The sequence below is a fragment of the Tursiops truncatus genome, chromosome X, assembly GCF_011762595.2.
Source record: "Tursiops truncatus isolate mTurTru1 chromosome X, mTurTru1.mat.Y, whole genome shotgun sequence".
NCBI lineage: Eukaryota > Metazoa > Chordata > Mammalia > Artiodactyla > Delphinidae > Tursiops > Tursiops truncatus.
Genome location: NC_047055.1, coordinates 69,565,982 through 69,583,212, shown reverse-complemented (window position 1 = coordinate 69,583,212; position 17,231 = coordinate 69,565,982). Strand labels below are relative to the sequence as shown.

The 17,231-nt window shown below is 41.1% G+C and overlaps 1 protein-coding gene across 1 annotated transcript in view; it reads right to left on the bottom strand.

Annotated features, from left to right (window-relative positions):
* LOC117310123 (elongator complex protein 1-like) overlaps positions 1-17,231 on the bottom strand; it is a 31,858-nt gene that overhangs the window by 9,410 nt on the left and 5,217 nt on the right. Inside the window, 11 exon segments of the mRNA XM_033849078.2 lie at positions 774-944; positions 2,050-2,280; positions 5,452-5,545; positions 6,502-6,625; positions 7,694-7,784; positions 8,093-8,112; positions 8,114-8,187; positions 10,750-10,835; positions 14,127-14,207; positions 14,872-14,953; positions 16,637-16,789. Of these exon segments, the coding sequence (XP_033704969.1) occupies positions 774-944; positions 2,050-2,280; positions 5,452-5,545; positions 6,502-6,625; positions 7,694-7,784; positions 8,093-8,112; positions 8,114-8,187; positions 10,750-10,835; positions 14,127-14,207; positions 14,872-14,953; positions 16,637-16,789 (1,207 nt within the window).

The following is a 17,231-nucleotide window of genomic DNA, read 5'->3' as shown; positions in this document are numbered from 1 at the left end:
AAACATTTTTCCTGATACCACGGATATGGGGTCCTGCATTTAATGGGTTCTAGAAGGTAATCCACTTTACAAATAAAGCAATCTAGAAAATAACCACATCTCAACCTCTTTCTTAAATTTCTGCCTACCTTTCAGGCTGAGAATTCAAAACTTATTTGAAAACAAGGCTACCACTGCCATGTGCCAGTATAACTTACGATACAACCATAGAATTCACAAATTACAGGTTCTCCAAGTACATCAGGAAAGCAACTAGAAACTGCGAGCAACAGGACTGTGGAAGGACAACTAGATTAGACGCTAAAACACCTAAGTAGAGGTCCTTGTCCTTTCTTGCTCAAGCAGACTGCAAACCCTCTGGCATTCTGTTTCCTCATCTATAAAACAGAAAAACTCCACCTCTGACATAGCTCCTAGGAAAGCTGTGAGATCAACTGAAAATATGTGCAATGGCAATGAAAACTGTAAAACATGTTAAGGATGTAATGAGATACTACGTTCTTTCTAGGATTGAGAATTATTCTTAAATAACTAACCCTTCAAGTTCAACAAAGCAAAAAGAATTGTTCTTATTAGCCAGAGTAGGATTGAAGCCCCCCACACAAACACACAAAAAACCCTACAAGTCAATTAAACATCACAGTAATAATGATATTAATTATAAACTTCAAAATTTTTCAAAGCCCTAGAGCCAACGCAACACCAAACTATAGTTTGCTTTTGCGTAGGAGAGATTTGATTCAGAACATCCTGATAACAGTTTTTGAACATACCACATTTATAAACAAAAATCTGGTTACTGGCATTTAGGACAGCGAGGTCGTTACTCTTTTTAGGGTGTGTGGAGAACATGATTTGAGCTACAGGGTGTGGGAGCAGCAGTCGGTAGGTGCACATGGGAGGTGGAACCACACTCTGCCAGAAGACTGTCACCAATATCCTGTCTGCATGCGAGAGAGAAAGAGGATTAGACACATGGATGTTCAATTTGTAAAACAAGGCAACTGAACAGCACAGTACCACTAACTAATAATGGTGGGAGAAAATATACAGCGATTCTTAAAAGTAATTGTTGGTGTTTTTATCATGAATAAGCTTAAATACAGTGTAGAGGAGGAAAGTTAGTGTCAGAGATCTGTCTATATCTGGCTACTGTCACCTCCAGGCCTATAGCAGTCCATCACGGGGCTTGGAGTTTCAGGTGCCAGGGACTACGGCAAGCAGGCCAAAAGTTCAGAGTTCTAGCTTTAAACCTGGGCCTGCAACCAAGCCAGAATAAACCAAAATCCTTAAAGCACTTCCCTGTACATGGATCTGGTAATAAGGCATATGTGCTTAAGTCCTCTATACAGAACATATGATTGTAAAATCAGTATTATGATCACTACATAGAACATAAATTAGTACACCAACTCACATTACAATCTTAGAAGCAAGTTTTCCTTTATGTCATCAGCAATAAATAAACTGTCTATTCAGGAAAGACTGACTTTCCCTAGTTTCTTTCCCCTCACTAAACAAAAGCCCTCAACCTAATTAAAAAACACCAATCCAATCCGAGTACTAGGCAGATGTCTGTGACTTGAACTGAAGATACTGGAAAGGTACATAATTAGCAAGCATTATATCAAAAAACAAAGCAACACAATGGAGTGGTGTGAGAGTCAACGGAATGCTTTGTCAGGGCACAAAGACAAGGCTGACACACCAATGCCACAAGCCTACTGTTGTCTTCCTCTCCACCCAGGGTCAGAAATGTCAATGTCTTCAAAGCCCAGACAAGTAAATATGTAAAGGCCATGGTTGTAGTAGAAAAGGGAGTTGAGGGATGTGGTGGGGGGGAGAGGAGAGACTATGGTCCTCAGGGGAGTACACGCCTCACCTAAGGGTGTTCCCATCCAATCGAAACCAAAGCAAGTAAAAACAAACCAAACAACCAGAATAATCAATCAAATAAAAATCCTGCACTGTTTAAGTCAAACTACCACATCTGCAGGCTCCTGGCTCAGGCCCCTTGCAGGCCCATGGACACACTTTTCAGCTCCTTACTTCCATCAACAACAGCCACATTTGCCATGTCACTTAAATTATCTCCTGAGCTCCGGTCAGTCGTCCAGTGCCAGTCATAGCAGAGGTAATGCCAGCCTTGACAGAGAACATACAGCTGGTATGGGGTCACTGGGCCCCACATCAGGGACACAATCTCGCTCTTCCCACAGGTGCCGAAGGGCAGGCTTTGCTTGAGATACCAGTGATAGTTTCCAACAGTCCAGAGCTGAACTGCAGGGGAAAATGAAAAGGAGGCCATCAGAGGCAGGGGCCAGAGGACCAGACTTCGTACCACTTGCTAGAGAGGGATGAGGACACCTTTTTCTTTTTCAAATGACCCTTTCTGCTCAGCCTCTTCATTAAGATAATAATATTAACAATAATTGTTAAAGTATAGCTTTTCATGAGGACAAAATATTAAGCATCAACAAGGTCAGAAGCACACGTGTTCATTTCTGCCTCTACCTTCAAACCTTCATGATCATGATGATGGAAGGCTCCTACCATAGGACAGTGCTTTAGTGAGTTGTTTTTTTTCCCATAAAGACTTAGAAAGAAGAAAACTTGGCAATTAGATTAAAAGTATTAAAACACCCAATCCAAGAGCACTAGACTAGCATCACTATGTTGTATTACGCTTAAGATACTTATTATTTTCTTCCAGGTGTTTTGCATGCAGTTATGTCCAAGGGAGATCAGCATGCAATTACCCTTAAAAGAACAAGACCAAGACCTGTAGAGTGCAGGAAACAGAAAGAAGTTGGTCAAAGAGTACAAACCTTCAGTTACAAGTTCCAGAGATCTAATGTATAGCGTGGTGACTACAGTTAACAATACTGTATTGTATACTTGAAAGTTGCTACGAGAGTAGATTTAAAATGTTCTCACCGGGCTTCCCTGGTGGTGCAATGGTTAAGAATCCGCCTGCCAATGCAGGGGACATGGGTTCGAGCCCTGGTCCGGGAAGATCCCACATGCCACGGAGCAACTAAGCCCGTGTGCCACAACTACTGAGCCTGTGCTCTAGAGCCCAAAAGCCACAACTACTGAGCCCGTGTGCCACAACTACCAAAGCCCGCGTGCCTAGAGCCCATGCTCCACAACAAGAGAAGCCACTGCAATGAGAAGCCCGCGCACGGCAAGGAAGAATAGCCCCCGCTCGCCGCAACTAGAGAAAGCCCACACGCAACAACGAAGACCCAACGCAGCCAAAATAAAGTTCTCACCATAACAACAAAAACGGTAATTATGTGAAGTGAAGGATGAGTTAATCAACCTTACTGTGGCAAACATTTCACAGTATATGCATGTATCAAATCATCACATTGTACCTCCTGAATGTACACGTTGCATGTCAATTATATCTCAATAAACCTGGGGAAAAAAGACCTAATCATGTCAAAGCCAACCTTTGTTAAACAGGTGACACACATAAATGAAGATTTTAATTATATTAAGGAATTTCTTTTCTTTAAACATCTCCCTGATCACTAATTCTTAACTCAGCAGTCACAGCAAATCCAACCTAGTTCTAGAACAAGGCTACTACAATACTTTGACCTAGCTTTGGGTTAAGTTAGACTACATGCTCATGCTCTGTGAAGACAGATGTTGTGGCTGTTCTTGCAGCAACACTTTTATCCTGAGCACATCACAGGGCCAGCCATTAACACCTGGTTAGTCAGTGGTTCTCAACTCTGGCTACACATTTAAAAAATCACCTGGGGACTTTCCTGGTGGCGCAGTGGTTAAGAATCTGCCTGCCAATTCAGGGGACATCGGTTCGAGCCCTGGTCTGGGAAGATCCCACACATCGTGGAGCAACTAAGCCTGTACGCCACAACTACTGAGCCTGTGCTCTAGAGCCTGCGAGCCACAACTACTGAAGCCTGTGCAGTTAAAGCCCGTGCTCCACAAGAGAAGTCAACCCAATGAGAAGCCCGCGCACCGCAACGAAGAGTAGCCCTCGCTCGCCGCAACTAGAGACAGTCCGCACACAGCAACGAAGACCCAATGCAGCCATAAATAAATAAATAAATAAAATTATAAATAAATAAATAAATGTCAGTGTTTACAAAAAAAAAATCACCTGGAAGCTTTTTTTTTTTTAATTAATACTGATGTATAGTCCCCATTATAACGCACTGAGAGCAACTCTGAGATAAGACATGGATAGCATTTTTTTTTCTAAAGTTGCAGCCAGGGTTGAGAACTATTGTGTTGAATGAATAAATGAATGAATGAGCTTCTTAATAACATTTCAGTTAGTTCTATTGATTAAAACGTTTGAAAGCCACTCAGAAAATAATCAAGTAAATGAAAAGATTTATGAAAAAAATGTTCAGTGCACTATTGATGACAGTGAAAAATTACAAAACTTTAAACGTCTAACAACATAAGATTTAATAAACTGTAGCATAAATGAATATACAGCAAGTTAAAATGATACAGATAGATATCTGAAATGGAAATAGTTTGTGACACACTGTAAAAGCAAGTTACAAAACTGCAGGTATCATACCTACATATTTAACAAAAATGAGATCACAGCTATACTGAGATGTATACATAAAATCAGGAAGACAAGAAAATTTAAATAGTGATTATTACTGAGTGACAGAATTACGGAAGAACTTTTTTTCTTCCCATCTTTATTTTCTAATGCTTTCACATATTACATATACACTGAAAAATACTTATTTACAATTTGATTTACCATTTAAAAGCTACAGAAGATTCTTACTTATATCTAATCTCATTTCTCTTTCACTTCCACAGTATTCCTTTGGCTAGCATTTTGATTTGCTACACTGGTACCATCCATGAAGAGAAAGCACTGATGACTTGTGATGGTTAATTTACATGTCAACTTGGCTAGGCTATGGTGTCTAGTTGTTTGGTCAAACACCAGTCTAGATGTTGCTGGGAAGGAATTCTGCAGATGTGATTAACCTTTATAATCAGGTGACTTTAAGTACAGCAGACTATCCTCCATAATGTGGATAGATCTCATCCAAAGAGTTTATAGAGTCTTAAGAGCAAAAACTAAGGCTTCCCAGAGAAAAAGGAATTTTGTCTCAAGACTGTAACACAGAATCTTGTCCAAGTTTCCAGACTGTGGGCCTGTCCCACAGATTTTGGACTCAAGATTGCAACATCAACTCTTCACTGAATTTCCAACCAGCCAGCTTACCCTGATTCTATTTCTCTAGATACCCTGCCTGATACATAACTGAAATCCCTCCCATCAAAAGCTAACCACTCCCTCATCTCTACCTACCCCCCTCAGTTATCTTTGATTCCATTATAGGACTAAGTGAAAGGGATAAAGGAAACTCCACGGCCTACTACTTTCAATTACATTTTATGGGGCAGAAGGCTGAGATACTAGAGCTGTCTTACCATAGGTTTTTAGAGTGGAATTTTCTTCCCTCTGAAGGTCTTCCAGCCATACTGCAAGCACGGTGGAATCTGCATTCCAGAGAAGGTCATTAACCTAGTAGGGAAAAAAGACCTGTCACTGGCCTTTACGTATTTACCTCAAAATCTTTATGATAGCTAAATTCCCTGCTCTCACAAGTCAAATAATCCCACACTTGAGTTGATTCCTAGCTGTAAATTACTAACCTATGGAGTTATTAAACAAATCTCTGTCATCATATGTAGAGGACTTCAAAAAAAATGCATTATGTTTAAATACTTAACCAAATGAAGGTGACATTTTTAGACAATCAGGGAAATTTGAATATGGACGAGGTATTATTAAGGAATTATTACTAATTTTATAAGGTGTGATAATGGAATTGTGCTTATATAAAGAAAAATGTTCTCAACTGTTAGAGAAATGAATATTGAAAATATGATTTTTAAAATTGAAACCCTAGGAAATTTTTACAAAGAGTGTGTGTGTGTGTGTGTGTGTGTGTGTGCGTGTGTGGGTGCGCCAGAGAGTGAAGAATAGATGAAAATAATTTTGCAAAATGCTGGTATATATCTGTTGAAAGTAAGTAATAGGTACATGGGAGTTCATTAAGCTCTTCTCTCAACTTTTAATATATTTAAATTTTCACACAATTAAAAATTACCATGATTTGTTTCTGCTCCAGCAAAGATCCAAATGGTACACAACCTCCTTAAGGTTTAAATGTTAAAAATGACAAGTATCTTTATCACTGGAAGAATTATGCTTTTCTCAAAATGAACAATAAAAACTGACATTTTTATTTCCTTTCTGTGTTTTATCTAGGGTGAGGAAGGAATGCTATTTCTTCCCTGCAAAATCTCCTTAATAAAAACAATTTGGTGTGTAAAAAAAATTCAGTCATAGGAAGCCACTATTTTTATTACTGTCTACTCTGGGGCTTCTATTTACATAGCCATATCAAATACAAATCTTCTCTATAGCTGTGGAAAGTCCTCTAAATGTGATGGTAAAACAACTCAGGCACCTACCTTAACCTCATCTTTGAGGAAAGGAAGTGTAAAATGTCCATGGAGAAGTCCATTTTTCTCAAAAAACACAACATCCTGCTGATTGGGTTTATCTTGCATAGATGCAATCAAACTGCCTGAGGGCCTTAAAGCAAACCCAGAGTGTCAGAGCATCCAAAAGCTCATCCAGCTGGCTAAGCACAAGATGAAATTCAGAGAAACAATTCTTTCAGCAAAAACAAAAAGCCTCCATCCAAGGAAGTTTTAAATCCCATGTTTCCTGGCAAGCAGTCACCCTAGTGTGGGACTGTATCTGCCCAGAGGACGTAGTGCCTTTTCCTGATTTGCACAAGGGTTCTATCTGCCCACAAAGACTCACAGATTTAGACTGCACTTGGGTGACTTTTTAAAAGAACCAATAAATTATTTAAACCATTCCCAGTATAATGTCCTATAAAACCATGAACTATTTCTTCAATTATATGACTTCAGCAACTCAGGTAGGTATTTTTAAAGACTTCTCAATCTACTGAAAACACCTTGATCGCCCCATATTGTTTACATTTGTCTCTAGTTTTAATTCAAATACATTTCTCTCTTTGCTCTGTCATCCAATTGCCACTCAAATATTGGTGGGAAACAGATGTCTAAAACCTAGAGACCTAGGTTTTGCCTGTAACAGATGCTACTGAGGCAGGAAATATTTCTTCTATCTATAATCAGGACAGCCATATATCACAAGCAAGTTGTGACCTGCACAATGGTACTAGGCCAACAGGTGAATCGGGCCCAAATCCAGCCCGCGTGTTCCTCAGCAGACAGGTCCCCTTAGTGTGGGAGTTTGTGCAGAGAAAGGAAGCCCTTTCCTAATTTTCACCAAAGCTCTGCTGCCCCACAGAAATTCACAGACTGCAACTTTCCTTCTAAGCACCACTTTCTGTTTTACACAGTGGCTTCATGTAGGCCCTGCCGATAACCTACAAAACGTGTGGGCCTTGGAATGATGAGGTCTGTGAAGCTCAGAATCTACTATTCAAACCACATTCAGACTTCATGGAACTAAAAAAGAAAGATACAGGCTTACAGCCAAATGAGAAAAAGTAATTATCTCTTTGTGTTTTATAAACACCTACATTCAATAGGTACCACCACTCCCACCCTAGTACCAAGAAATTCTCTGGGAAGAAGTTACAAGGTTTCTTCTCCCACTCACTTCCGAGCCAGAGCAGGTCCCACTCCTGCCACAGGCTCACTGGCTGACTGTAAAGCAAACTCCCGGCCTCACACTCTGAACTTTCGAGCCCCTGTGTAGTAGATAGAGGGAGAAAAACAACAATGGCAAAACTTAAAGCATTGTGATAAATGTTGTCAAGTCCGAACTTCCAAACACCTTCCTTATTAATAAAAACTGTCATGGTTTCACAAAGCCAATTAGATGAATCTTGTTAAAAATTCGTATCCAACAGGTAGGAGGCTGGGCCAAATAGCCTCAAAGAACTCTTCTGATTCTTAGCTCTATATTCATTTAACACCTAAACCAGCACATCGTTACCTCATGGGTGTAATGAAAGAAAACTCTCAAAGCAAAAGGAAGAAAAATTTATTTCCATACCTGTCTCTGGGCAAACGACTCATAGCAAAAAACTCTCCATCACCACGCCAGGTAACTTGTGGTCTATGGTCATCCCAGGGCAAAGCAGACTCGTGATAAAGAGAGGAAAAAACACAAATGTTACTGGGGGCCTTAAATGGCCCAGAACCAAACAAGCCTCAGGCTATTAAAGTTAAACCTTTTATATAAGGTTTAAGCTATCTAGAAATCGAGTTTCACAGAATCCTCAGGTACCCTTCCAGAAGGGCCCTTAGACCCAGAAGTCGAGAGAAAAGAACTTAACAAAGCAAAACAAAATCTTTCTCTGGGCATTAAAAAGTGGCCTCCAAGCATAGCAACAGGGAAAAAGAGCTACAGATCTAGATATTAAAAATAACGAGCTGAGGGCTTCCCTGGTGGCGCAGCGGTTGCAAGTCCGCCTGCCGATGCAGGGGACACGGGTTCGTGCCCCGGTCAGGGAAGATCCCACGTGCTGCGGAGCAGCTAGGCCCGTAAGCCATGGCCGCTGAGCCTGCGCGTCCGGAGCCTGTGCTCCGCAAACGGGAGAAGCCACAACAGTGAAAGGTCCACGTACCGCAAAAAATAAATAAATAAAATGACGAGCTGAGGAATCTATCAGGTAACTATACAAGGAAATTATGTTTGTCTAAATTTAAGCGGGTAGAGTTTCATTCACTGAGTAAACTTCGCAACGCTGCACAGAGGAGTTAAGAAGATGAGAGGAAGGTGGGCAGGGAAGAGCCAGAGGAGATAAAGCCAGCAGCAGTGATGAAAACACGGACAAGCTCCGCATTCTGCAGCACAGAAAGAAGAAAGGTTTCCAGTGCCACTTGCACCTCCGTCCCAAAAGCCTTGAAGACAGAAGCCAATTCTGTGGGGTTGGGGACAAATGACCACCTGAACATCCATCATCACATTACAGTGATAGGCTAAGTCGGAATGGTGCTAGTGCCACAAGCTGCACAGTAGGGAATACACAGCAGCCTAACAAGATTTATTCTCAATGAAATCGCCCTGTGGTATACACAAACTTCCTCCAGTGAAGGGTTAGGAGACAATATGAGTTACACGGAATGTAGCCAGAAATAAAGTAAGGATGGAAAATGTAACGGCAGGCAGTATATGATTTCATCTATCCTAGAAGGTCAGCTCAGGGAAATTTCCACATATAATATAGACAAAATGCTTCCATTTGCTCTGGCCTGCATCTGGGGATTATCCTCAATTCCTCTCTCTCTCTCTTACCCTACATCTGATCTATTATCAATAAATCCTGTAGCTCTATCTTCAAAATGTATCCAGAAAGAAGGAAAACATAGTTTCATCCAGGAAGGGAAATCAGAAAAAGAAAGACTAATATATACATATGTAGGAAAAGTATAAAAACATGCATGTGAATGATCAACAGTGAATGCAGGGCAGCAGCTCCTTCTGGGGAGGAAGGGGAAGGGTATCAGGAAGGGATACAGAGTGTTTCATTTCTGTCTGTGATGACTTATTTTTTAAAATGAATATTGGTGATAATTATTCTCTATGTGAAAAAAAAGAATAACAAAACAACTTGGCAATAGAAAGGAAAAAAGGATCTTTCTAGGATGACTCATTCCCTAAGGTCTCTAAACAACTTCAGTTTTACTAGAGCAGAAGAGATCTGTCCATTAACACGCTTTACCTGTGAAACAGAGCAGGACCATATGGTCCCTCTCCACCCCATGTCCTCAGCCTGCCTTTTTTTTTTTTTTTTTTTTTTTTGCTGTACGAGGGCCTCTCACCGTTGTGGCCTCTCCCGTTGCGGAGCACAGGCTCCAGACGCGCAGGACCAGCGGCCATGGCCCACGGACCTAGCAGCTCCACGGCATGTGGGATCCTCCCGGACTGGGGCACGAACCCGTGTCCCCTGCATCGGCAGGCGGACTCCCAACCACTGCGCCACCAGGGAAGCCCTCAGCCTGCCTTTTGTCTGCAGAAAACCTTTAGCCAAACAATAAGTTTAATCAGAGAAGTGAGAAAATGCAGAAACAAAGGAAAACAGTCCAACATGACTACATAATAATAGTTTAGTCATTAAGCACAGTCAAGGACTTTTTTAGTTTCTCCTCAAGGGGTATAGATAATATTCTGAGCCATATCCTTTGAACTGTCTTATAGATACTGAAACCCCCACTGGGTGGAAGAAGTTAACTACATGATGACCAGACTGTGGCCATGACATAAGCTGCCACAAATCCAAGAATTGGCCTCAAAGAAATGGGAACAAGCCGACCCTGGAAGTAAAGACTAACTGTACTTAATAATCAAGATGATGCTGGTCAGACCCCCACATCACCAATTTCAAGATGACTCTCAGAGCTGCCTGTACTGTTTCTGCATATAGCCCCCTCCCTCGGCCTATAAAAGCTCTTGCCCACTGGTTGTCAGGGAGGGAAGTCGGCCTTTGCACAAAAATCCGCCCCCAACACTCCCACCCCCCGGTTGCTGGCATCCAGCGGAATAAAGCAAACTTTCCTTTCCACCAACCTTGCCTCTTTATTGGCTTTAGAGTGGCGAGCAGCTGGACCCCACTTTTGGTAACACCTGGACACCTAAGAGCTCCTGGTGTGTAAGCAGAACTTCCATTTGTTCCAAAGAAAGTTCTTTATCCATCATACCAAGCTTACCATTTGCAGCTGAAAGGCGGCTTGCCTGCCTTCTGATCCATGGAACTGCGTCTCCTTCCTGCCCCAGCCAACAGTGATGAACTTGCCTAGAGAACAATTGAGTGAGAATATGCAAGATAACCAATAAGCTAAATAAAATAAAAGCAGTTTCATAGCTATTCTTCATGAAGTTGGGTCCTCTGAGACCTCTCAATAAATTGACCAGCAGTCAATATTTTAAAAACCTATGTTCCATATTATATGCTGAAGTGATTTTGAAGACGTTGAAATGCCCTTAGTTTGGAAAGAGCTCTACTGCCATCGTATATAAATTCCCTTGATGACAGTCAGCAATCCATCCCCACTTTACAAGGAGAATGAAACATGAAGAATCTATGCAATACGTCCACAGATAACAAAACATAAAACTCAAGAAGACAAGAGCTGGGAACAAAATTCCGATTGTAAGTGTTCAATCCACTAAATGTATCCAATCTCCCTGCTAGTGTTGGAAGAGACCATGATTATGGAATTCAACCACTCACAGAGACAGAGACCGAGACCCCCTAGTGACAGAGGCCAAAATTAGAACACAGGGCTTCTGCCTTCCAGGCTGGGCTTCTTTCTAAATTATAATGCTGATCTTACCTGAAATATAAAGTCAGAGTTGCTTGAAATAATGCAGCCTTCTGTTGCTGAAGGTAGAACTTAACATCCACCTATAAGACGTACTACAGAGATGCCCCTGAAAGCATTGGCCAGATCCAGGACCCAATATTTCCCTCCTATAACTGATGCTGATTCTGACGATGCAGGGCTGTTTATAATTCCTATAAATTATGGGTCAGCATGACCATTTCCTGTCTGCTCTGCTTGGGCACATCCAAGTACTGTAGTACCCCAAAGCATACCTTGCTGCTGTATACAAACAGTAGTGCCTATCCTGGTGCAGACCCCTGGGCTTCTATCCGAAAGTTTCCACAGAGAGATAAAGGGTCAAGGAGCAAAGCAAGACAACTTTTCCAGTGGGATCAGATAATAAGTGGTGGAGTTACAGCAGGAATCAGTAAACTACAGCCTGCATCTGCTTTTACAAATAAACTTGTATTGGAACACACTTCTTTAGGTACTGTCTTTTGAGTGTTTTCATACTACATCAGCAAAGTTGAGTAGCTGCGGCTTCCCCGGTGGCGCAGTGGTTGAGAGTCCGCCTGCTGACGCAGGGGACACGAGTTTGTGCCCTGGTCCGGGAAGATCCCACATGCCGCGGAGTGGCTAGGCCCATGAGCCATGGCCGCTGAGCCTGCGCATCCGGAGCCTATGCTCCGCAACGGGAGAGGCCACAAGAGTGAGAGGCCCGCGTGCGGCAAAAAAAAAAAAAAAAAAAAAAAAAAAAAAGTTGAGTAGCTGCAACACAGACCATATGGCCTGAAAGCGGAAAACAGTTACTATCCAGTTCTTTACAGAACAAGTTTGTCGACACCCTGGTTAGAAGAAAAATATCTATTCACCACTCCACAGAGTGACTTTTTGTACTGACAAATACATTTCTGAGACCTAAGACCCTGACTTGGACTCCCTCTCCTTTGATTTACTCTATTAGACTTCTTATGGAAAAGTCGGTGGAATGAGCCAGGTCCAGAGCACTTTCCCATGCAAATATGTGTTGGTTACTACCTCTATGACTACCCTCAAAGCTGGATGCCCCAGAGTCCCACCCTGGGCCCTAGATCCAGCACCATACCTGCTCCCTGAGCAGGCACATCTAATCCCAAGACTATAAAGATTCCCCACATGCCAATGACACCCAGTCCACAGCTCTGGCCTCTTCTGAGCTTCAGCCCCTTCTACTCACCTGCTTTACTTGGTGATCCCATACGGCCCTTAAACAAATCCAAAAAGGAACTCATCACCCACCCTTTACAGACCAGCACTTCCCCCACCTTCCCTCTCAGATATTTACATCTTTATTTCCACCACCTGAGCTTCTGGCTAGAGTCCTACTAAACTTTCTTCTTCACCTTACATACCCAAAGCCTATTTATTTCACTTTCTAAACTGGTACTTCTCAAACTAGCTAGGGCAGGAGGGGAACCATGCACATATATTCAAAAAAAGTTTCCCATAATTCCAAAAAATGTACTCCTATCCTCATTGAGAATCAAAATTTTCCTGCATTTTTCCCTTTTCTAGTCCCACACCCACCTTCTTTATCTCTCACCTGGATTCCTGTAGCAACCTCCTACCAGATAACCCTGTCTCGTCTCTTCCCTCTCCACCAATCAATCAATCTTGCATCATCAGAACCTTTAATGACTGATCTCCTATAACTTAATGTCCAAATTCCCTATCAAACTTAATCAAAATCCCTCCCCTTTATTTCATTCCACATCCATGTCCTGTCACTAGGTAATGCTGAAGTACTCATAGTTGCCTGAATAGGCCATGCTGTGTCAAAGGCTTCTATGAAACATCCCTGCCTTGGAATGAACTAATTCACTTGCTTGGACCACTCCCCCACCCTCAACCCTGATTTACCCAACACCAAATCAGCCAAAACTCAGCTCAAGTCGGCCTCTTCTGGGAAGTCTTCCGTCCCCATTACTCCCTTTCTCTCCTTATGCTACCCTAATTCCTGCACATCCTGTTATTATTGACTCCTTAAGGGAAAAGATGAATTAGCCACAGCACCAAACACACTGCTGGGTTCATACTACCTACTCAAACATTATTTCTGAACAAACAAATTATTTTTGAATGAATAAATGAGTAGCACCTTTCTAAATGATTTCTTACTTAGTAGAACGAGAAGTCATGAGGTTAGACCTCAGCAAAAGTTAAAATACCATCTCCCCTATCCTTCTCCTCAATCAGGCCAGCTTCCTGGTGCCCTCAAGTTGGCCAGAGCTTCTTATACTCAATAAGCATCTCCCCTTCAATAGTTCCACAGCCTAATGCCCATATCACCTCAGCTAGATCTTAGCAAGAAAACAATATGATGGTTCCCATGAAAATTCAGGTCTAATCAGCAGGAACAAAAATCAGCTCTCTATCCTGCCTCTCTTGTCTTCTCCCCAAAACTGTACCTCAGAAATGCTCTCCTTATTCTAGCTAGTACAGTCCTTTCCATTAAACACCCCGGCTAAGCCTGTCCTGGGATTTGGGCAACAACTACCCAGATGATTCTAAGCACAGATCCCTATTCCCCAAGTTATTGACCAAGCCAACTCTGAGACTTGGAGAGGCACCAGAGGTATGCCTTTTAAAATCTGGAATGAACTAAAGGAATTGGGCTATCAGACAGTGAATTAAGTAAGGGTTTAAGTTCTTTGGGCTTATGACGTGCCTATTAGTGTGCAAGACAAGTCACAAAATGTTTCAAACAAAGCTACACTTACTTTCACCAAAATCATCCTGGTGGATTTGCTGTTCCATGATTGGTTCAAACTCTTTTGTCACCATAATTAGGGTCTGTTGACCTTGGAGGAGCACAAACAAGAATGATTTTGTTCTCATTTAGCAAATCTGCCATTCCGTAAGTATCTATAGCACTGGAAGCTACTGAGCTGGAGTGGAGGAGCTTATAGTCAAAACAGGGAAGACAGAATTTATTCAAAATGTTCTGACTCTCATTTTTATAAAGAAGTTTTGACTGGGTACGTCACCTAGTGCTTATTCTCAGCTATTTATGTATGTCAAGCTAACATTAAAGTCCACATAGCCCTCCTCCACTAACTTCAACGATTTAGTCAGCAAGATATCTCTTCAAATGTATACCTCATCAGGGTGCTAGTTTGCAGAAACTCATCTGGAATGAAAAGACTTAAGGGAAAAAAATAGGACTGGGAGAGCAGTTCTTAGAATCAGTTTATTTTATGTAGCAACTCTTCCTCTTAGAGTAGATTAAATATTGCTGACTTTTAAACCATAACTATGGACCTTAGCAGCAACTTTTAAAAACAATATATTAAGAAGTAAAACTAAACTCAAAACCACCACATTCCCTATAGATTATCATGCTGGTATCCTTGTTCCAAGAAATGTTTTTTTTTTGAAACCTAAGCACCCTAAAACTTAAGCCTGTGAGATATTAGGAGTCATGTTTTATAAAAGTCAAGAATTAGGGACCAGTGACATGCTTACCTGTGGCAAGAAGCACCAGTTCTTGGTCAGGACTCCAACTCATGACAGAGATACCACTGGCTACACTCCCGACACATTCCAGCTGAGAGAGACATTTCAAAATGTTAAGGGAGATATGAAAATATAAGCATCTCAGTAAATATTTACTATGACCTTAATCAAAACAATTAACAAAACACACAAAGGTGAAATTATTCAGTGAACACTTATTCAGTAACAGGTATTAAAAGACCAGGCATGATACAGACCATAGGGACTGGAGGTGACTACGGCCACTCCATTCCTCCCGTTAAGGAGATAAAAGAGAGATAAAAGATGCCTCTACAGCAGGGTTAGGGATGTAACCGAGGTCTCTGGGAATTAAGTGGGGGCCCAGAGCAGAGACTGACAAACGGCCCCGGAGAGTCCAGGAAAGCTTCTCTGAGGAGGTGCTTTGAAGGGTAGGAATAGGGCTAGGAGGAAGAGACTGGGGGGGGGGAAATGTGCAGTTAAAAAGAGCTGTTAAAAATCAGCTGCAACTAGAGCATAAGGTATATATACACACAGGAATGATGGGGGTGGGAGGTGAGGCTAAAAAGGAATTTGGGGAACAGATAGTGAAAGGTCTTATAAGGCACAATAAGGAACATGGATTCTGTCTTGCAGACACTGTGATGCCACAAGCATGGAGGATCAGCACCATCTGGTGGAGACCAATGGATTGGAGGAGCTCAGTAATTAGGAAAAAGTTCTACAAAATGTTTTGAAAGTAAAAGCATACCTTTTAAATGTGAGATATACTAATTAAGTTATACTTGATGGCTTTGATATTTATCACCATGAACTGAGAACAAGATTTATTGTTTGACTAAATGGAACCGTTAAAAGCAAAGGTGCCAGAGTTAGACTGCCAGGGTTTAAATCCCACCTGATAACTGTTTGACCTTGGCCTAGTCATTTAAGCCCTCTGTGCCTCAATTTCCTCTTCTGAAGAATGGAAAAACAACAATCTACCTCATAAGGTTGTAGTGAAGATTAAATACAATTTTGCGTGAAAAACACTTGAAAAAGTGCCTGGCACATTGTAAACATTTAATAAATGTCAGCTGCTATTATTGTCCTATGATTAGTAATATGACTTGTGATACATCCATGTTAAAGAGATCACAACTAAGGGAGTAATCAACAAAGTTTAAAAAGCTGTCAAGAAGGTGAGGATAGAAATCCAGAAACTCAGCCTTATGCTAAGTAGAGAAGGAGGCAAATGGTTGAAATCTATCTTCTCTGGTAGTCACAAGATGTGCACATAATGATAGCATTATCACCTTAGCACCTGTAGTTCAGGGACTCTTAAAAGTTAGCCATCAAGGAGAGGCTTACTCGGCATTCATAAAAGAAAACATAAGCCATATAAACACTTCAAAGACTTCATAAATCGAGAAATAAAGGTTACAACTCAGGATCAGATTCTAGTAAGAGGTGAGCTATACCATACAAGAATGGCCAGGTTTGAGTTTTTGTTAAGTTCTTATTTGGAATGTTCTGATTGTTCTAATTAATAAATGCACTAGACAAAACTGACTTTTAGAAGAATCCTGAAATATAGCTAAAGCCATGCCAACAATTTTCTGTAAAGACTTATATAATGCAAAGACTTTAACTTGCAAAATGCTTAAATATTATGGCTCCTGACATTTTAAACTTCTACGAAAAACTAGTGACATGAAACAAAAAAAGGCATTTGAGGATGCCTAAGATTTCCTCCTCACTGGTCTCTTCCACTTACCTGGTGTGTGTTGAGATTGCAAAGTAGGACATCTCCAGAGGCTGTGGCCACACACACAGACTCGTGATCCAGCAACTCCTGAATACCAACAGTGCAGCCACTTCCATCCTCTGGGAGAAAGACTTCTGCCACCAAAGGAGTGTCATTTTTCACCTTTCACCAAAACAAACAAATATGCAAATTAAGTCAATCTACTTTCAAAAACAATTCACAACACTTCCAGAAATACTTTTTAATGTTTCTTTTATAATATAAAAGCTTTCTAAAATGTTTTTTCCTAGATTAAAACCCAAACTTTCATTTGAGAAATATCACAACACTACCACCTTTAACACAAAACACAGTTAATATGACCTTTGTGGCACGCAAACATAAAAGCCTGGTATCTTTGAAAATATCCAATAAAACATGAAGCTGATAACTATGATTTCCTAAAATGGACACGGTATGGGGAAAGGGGACTAATAATGTAATCACCTAAAATACATTAGTAGCAAACTATAATTAAGGGAAGATATCAGAATCAACCTAAAGAGCTTTTAAATATACATAAGCTCAAGCTCCAGAAGTGAAGATTCTGATTTAGTTGGCATGA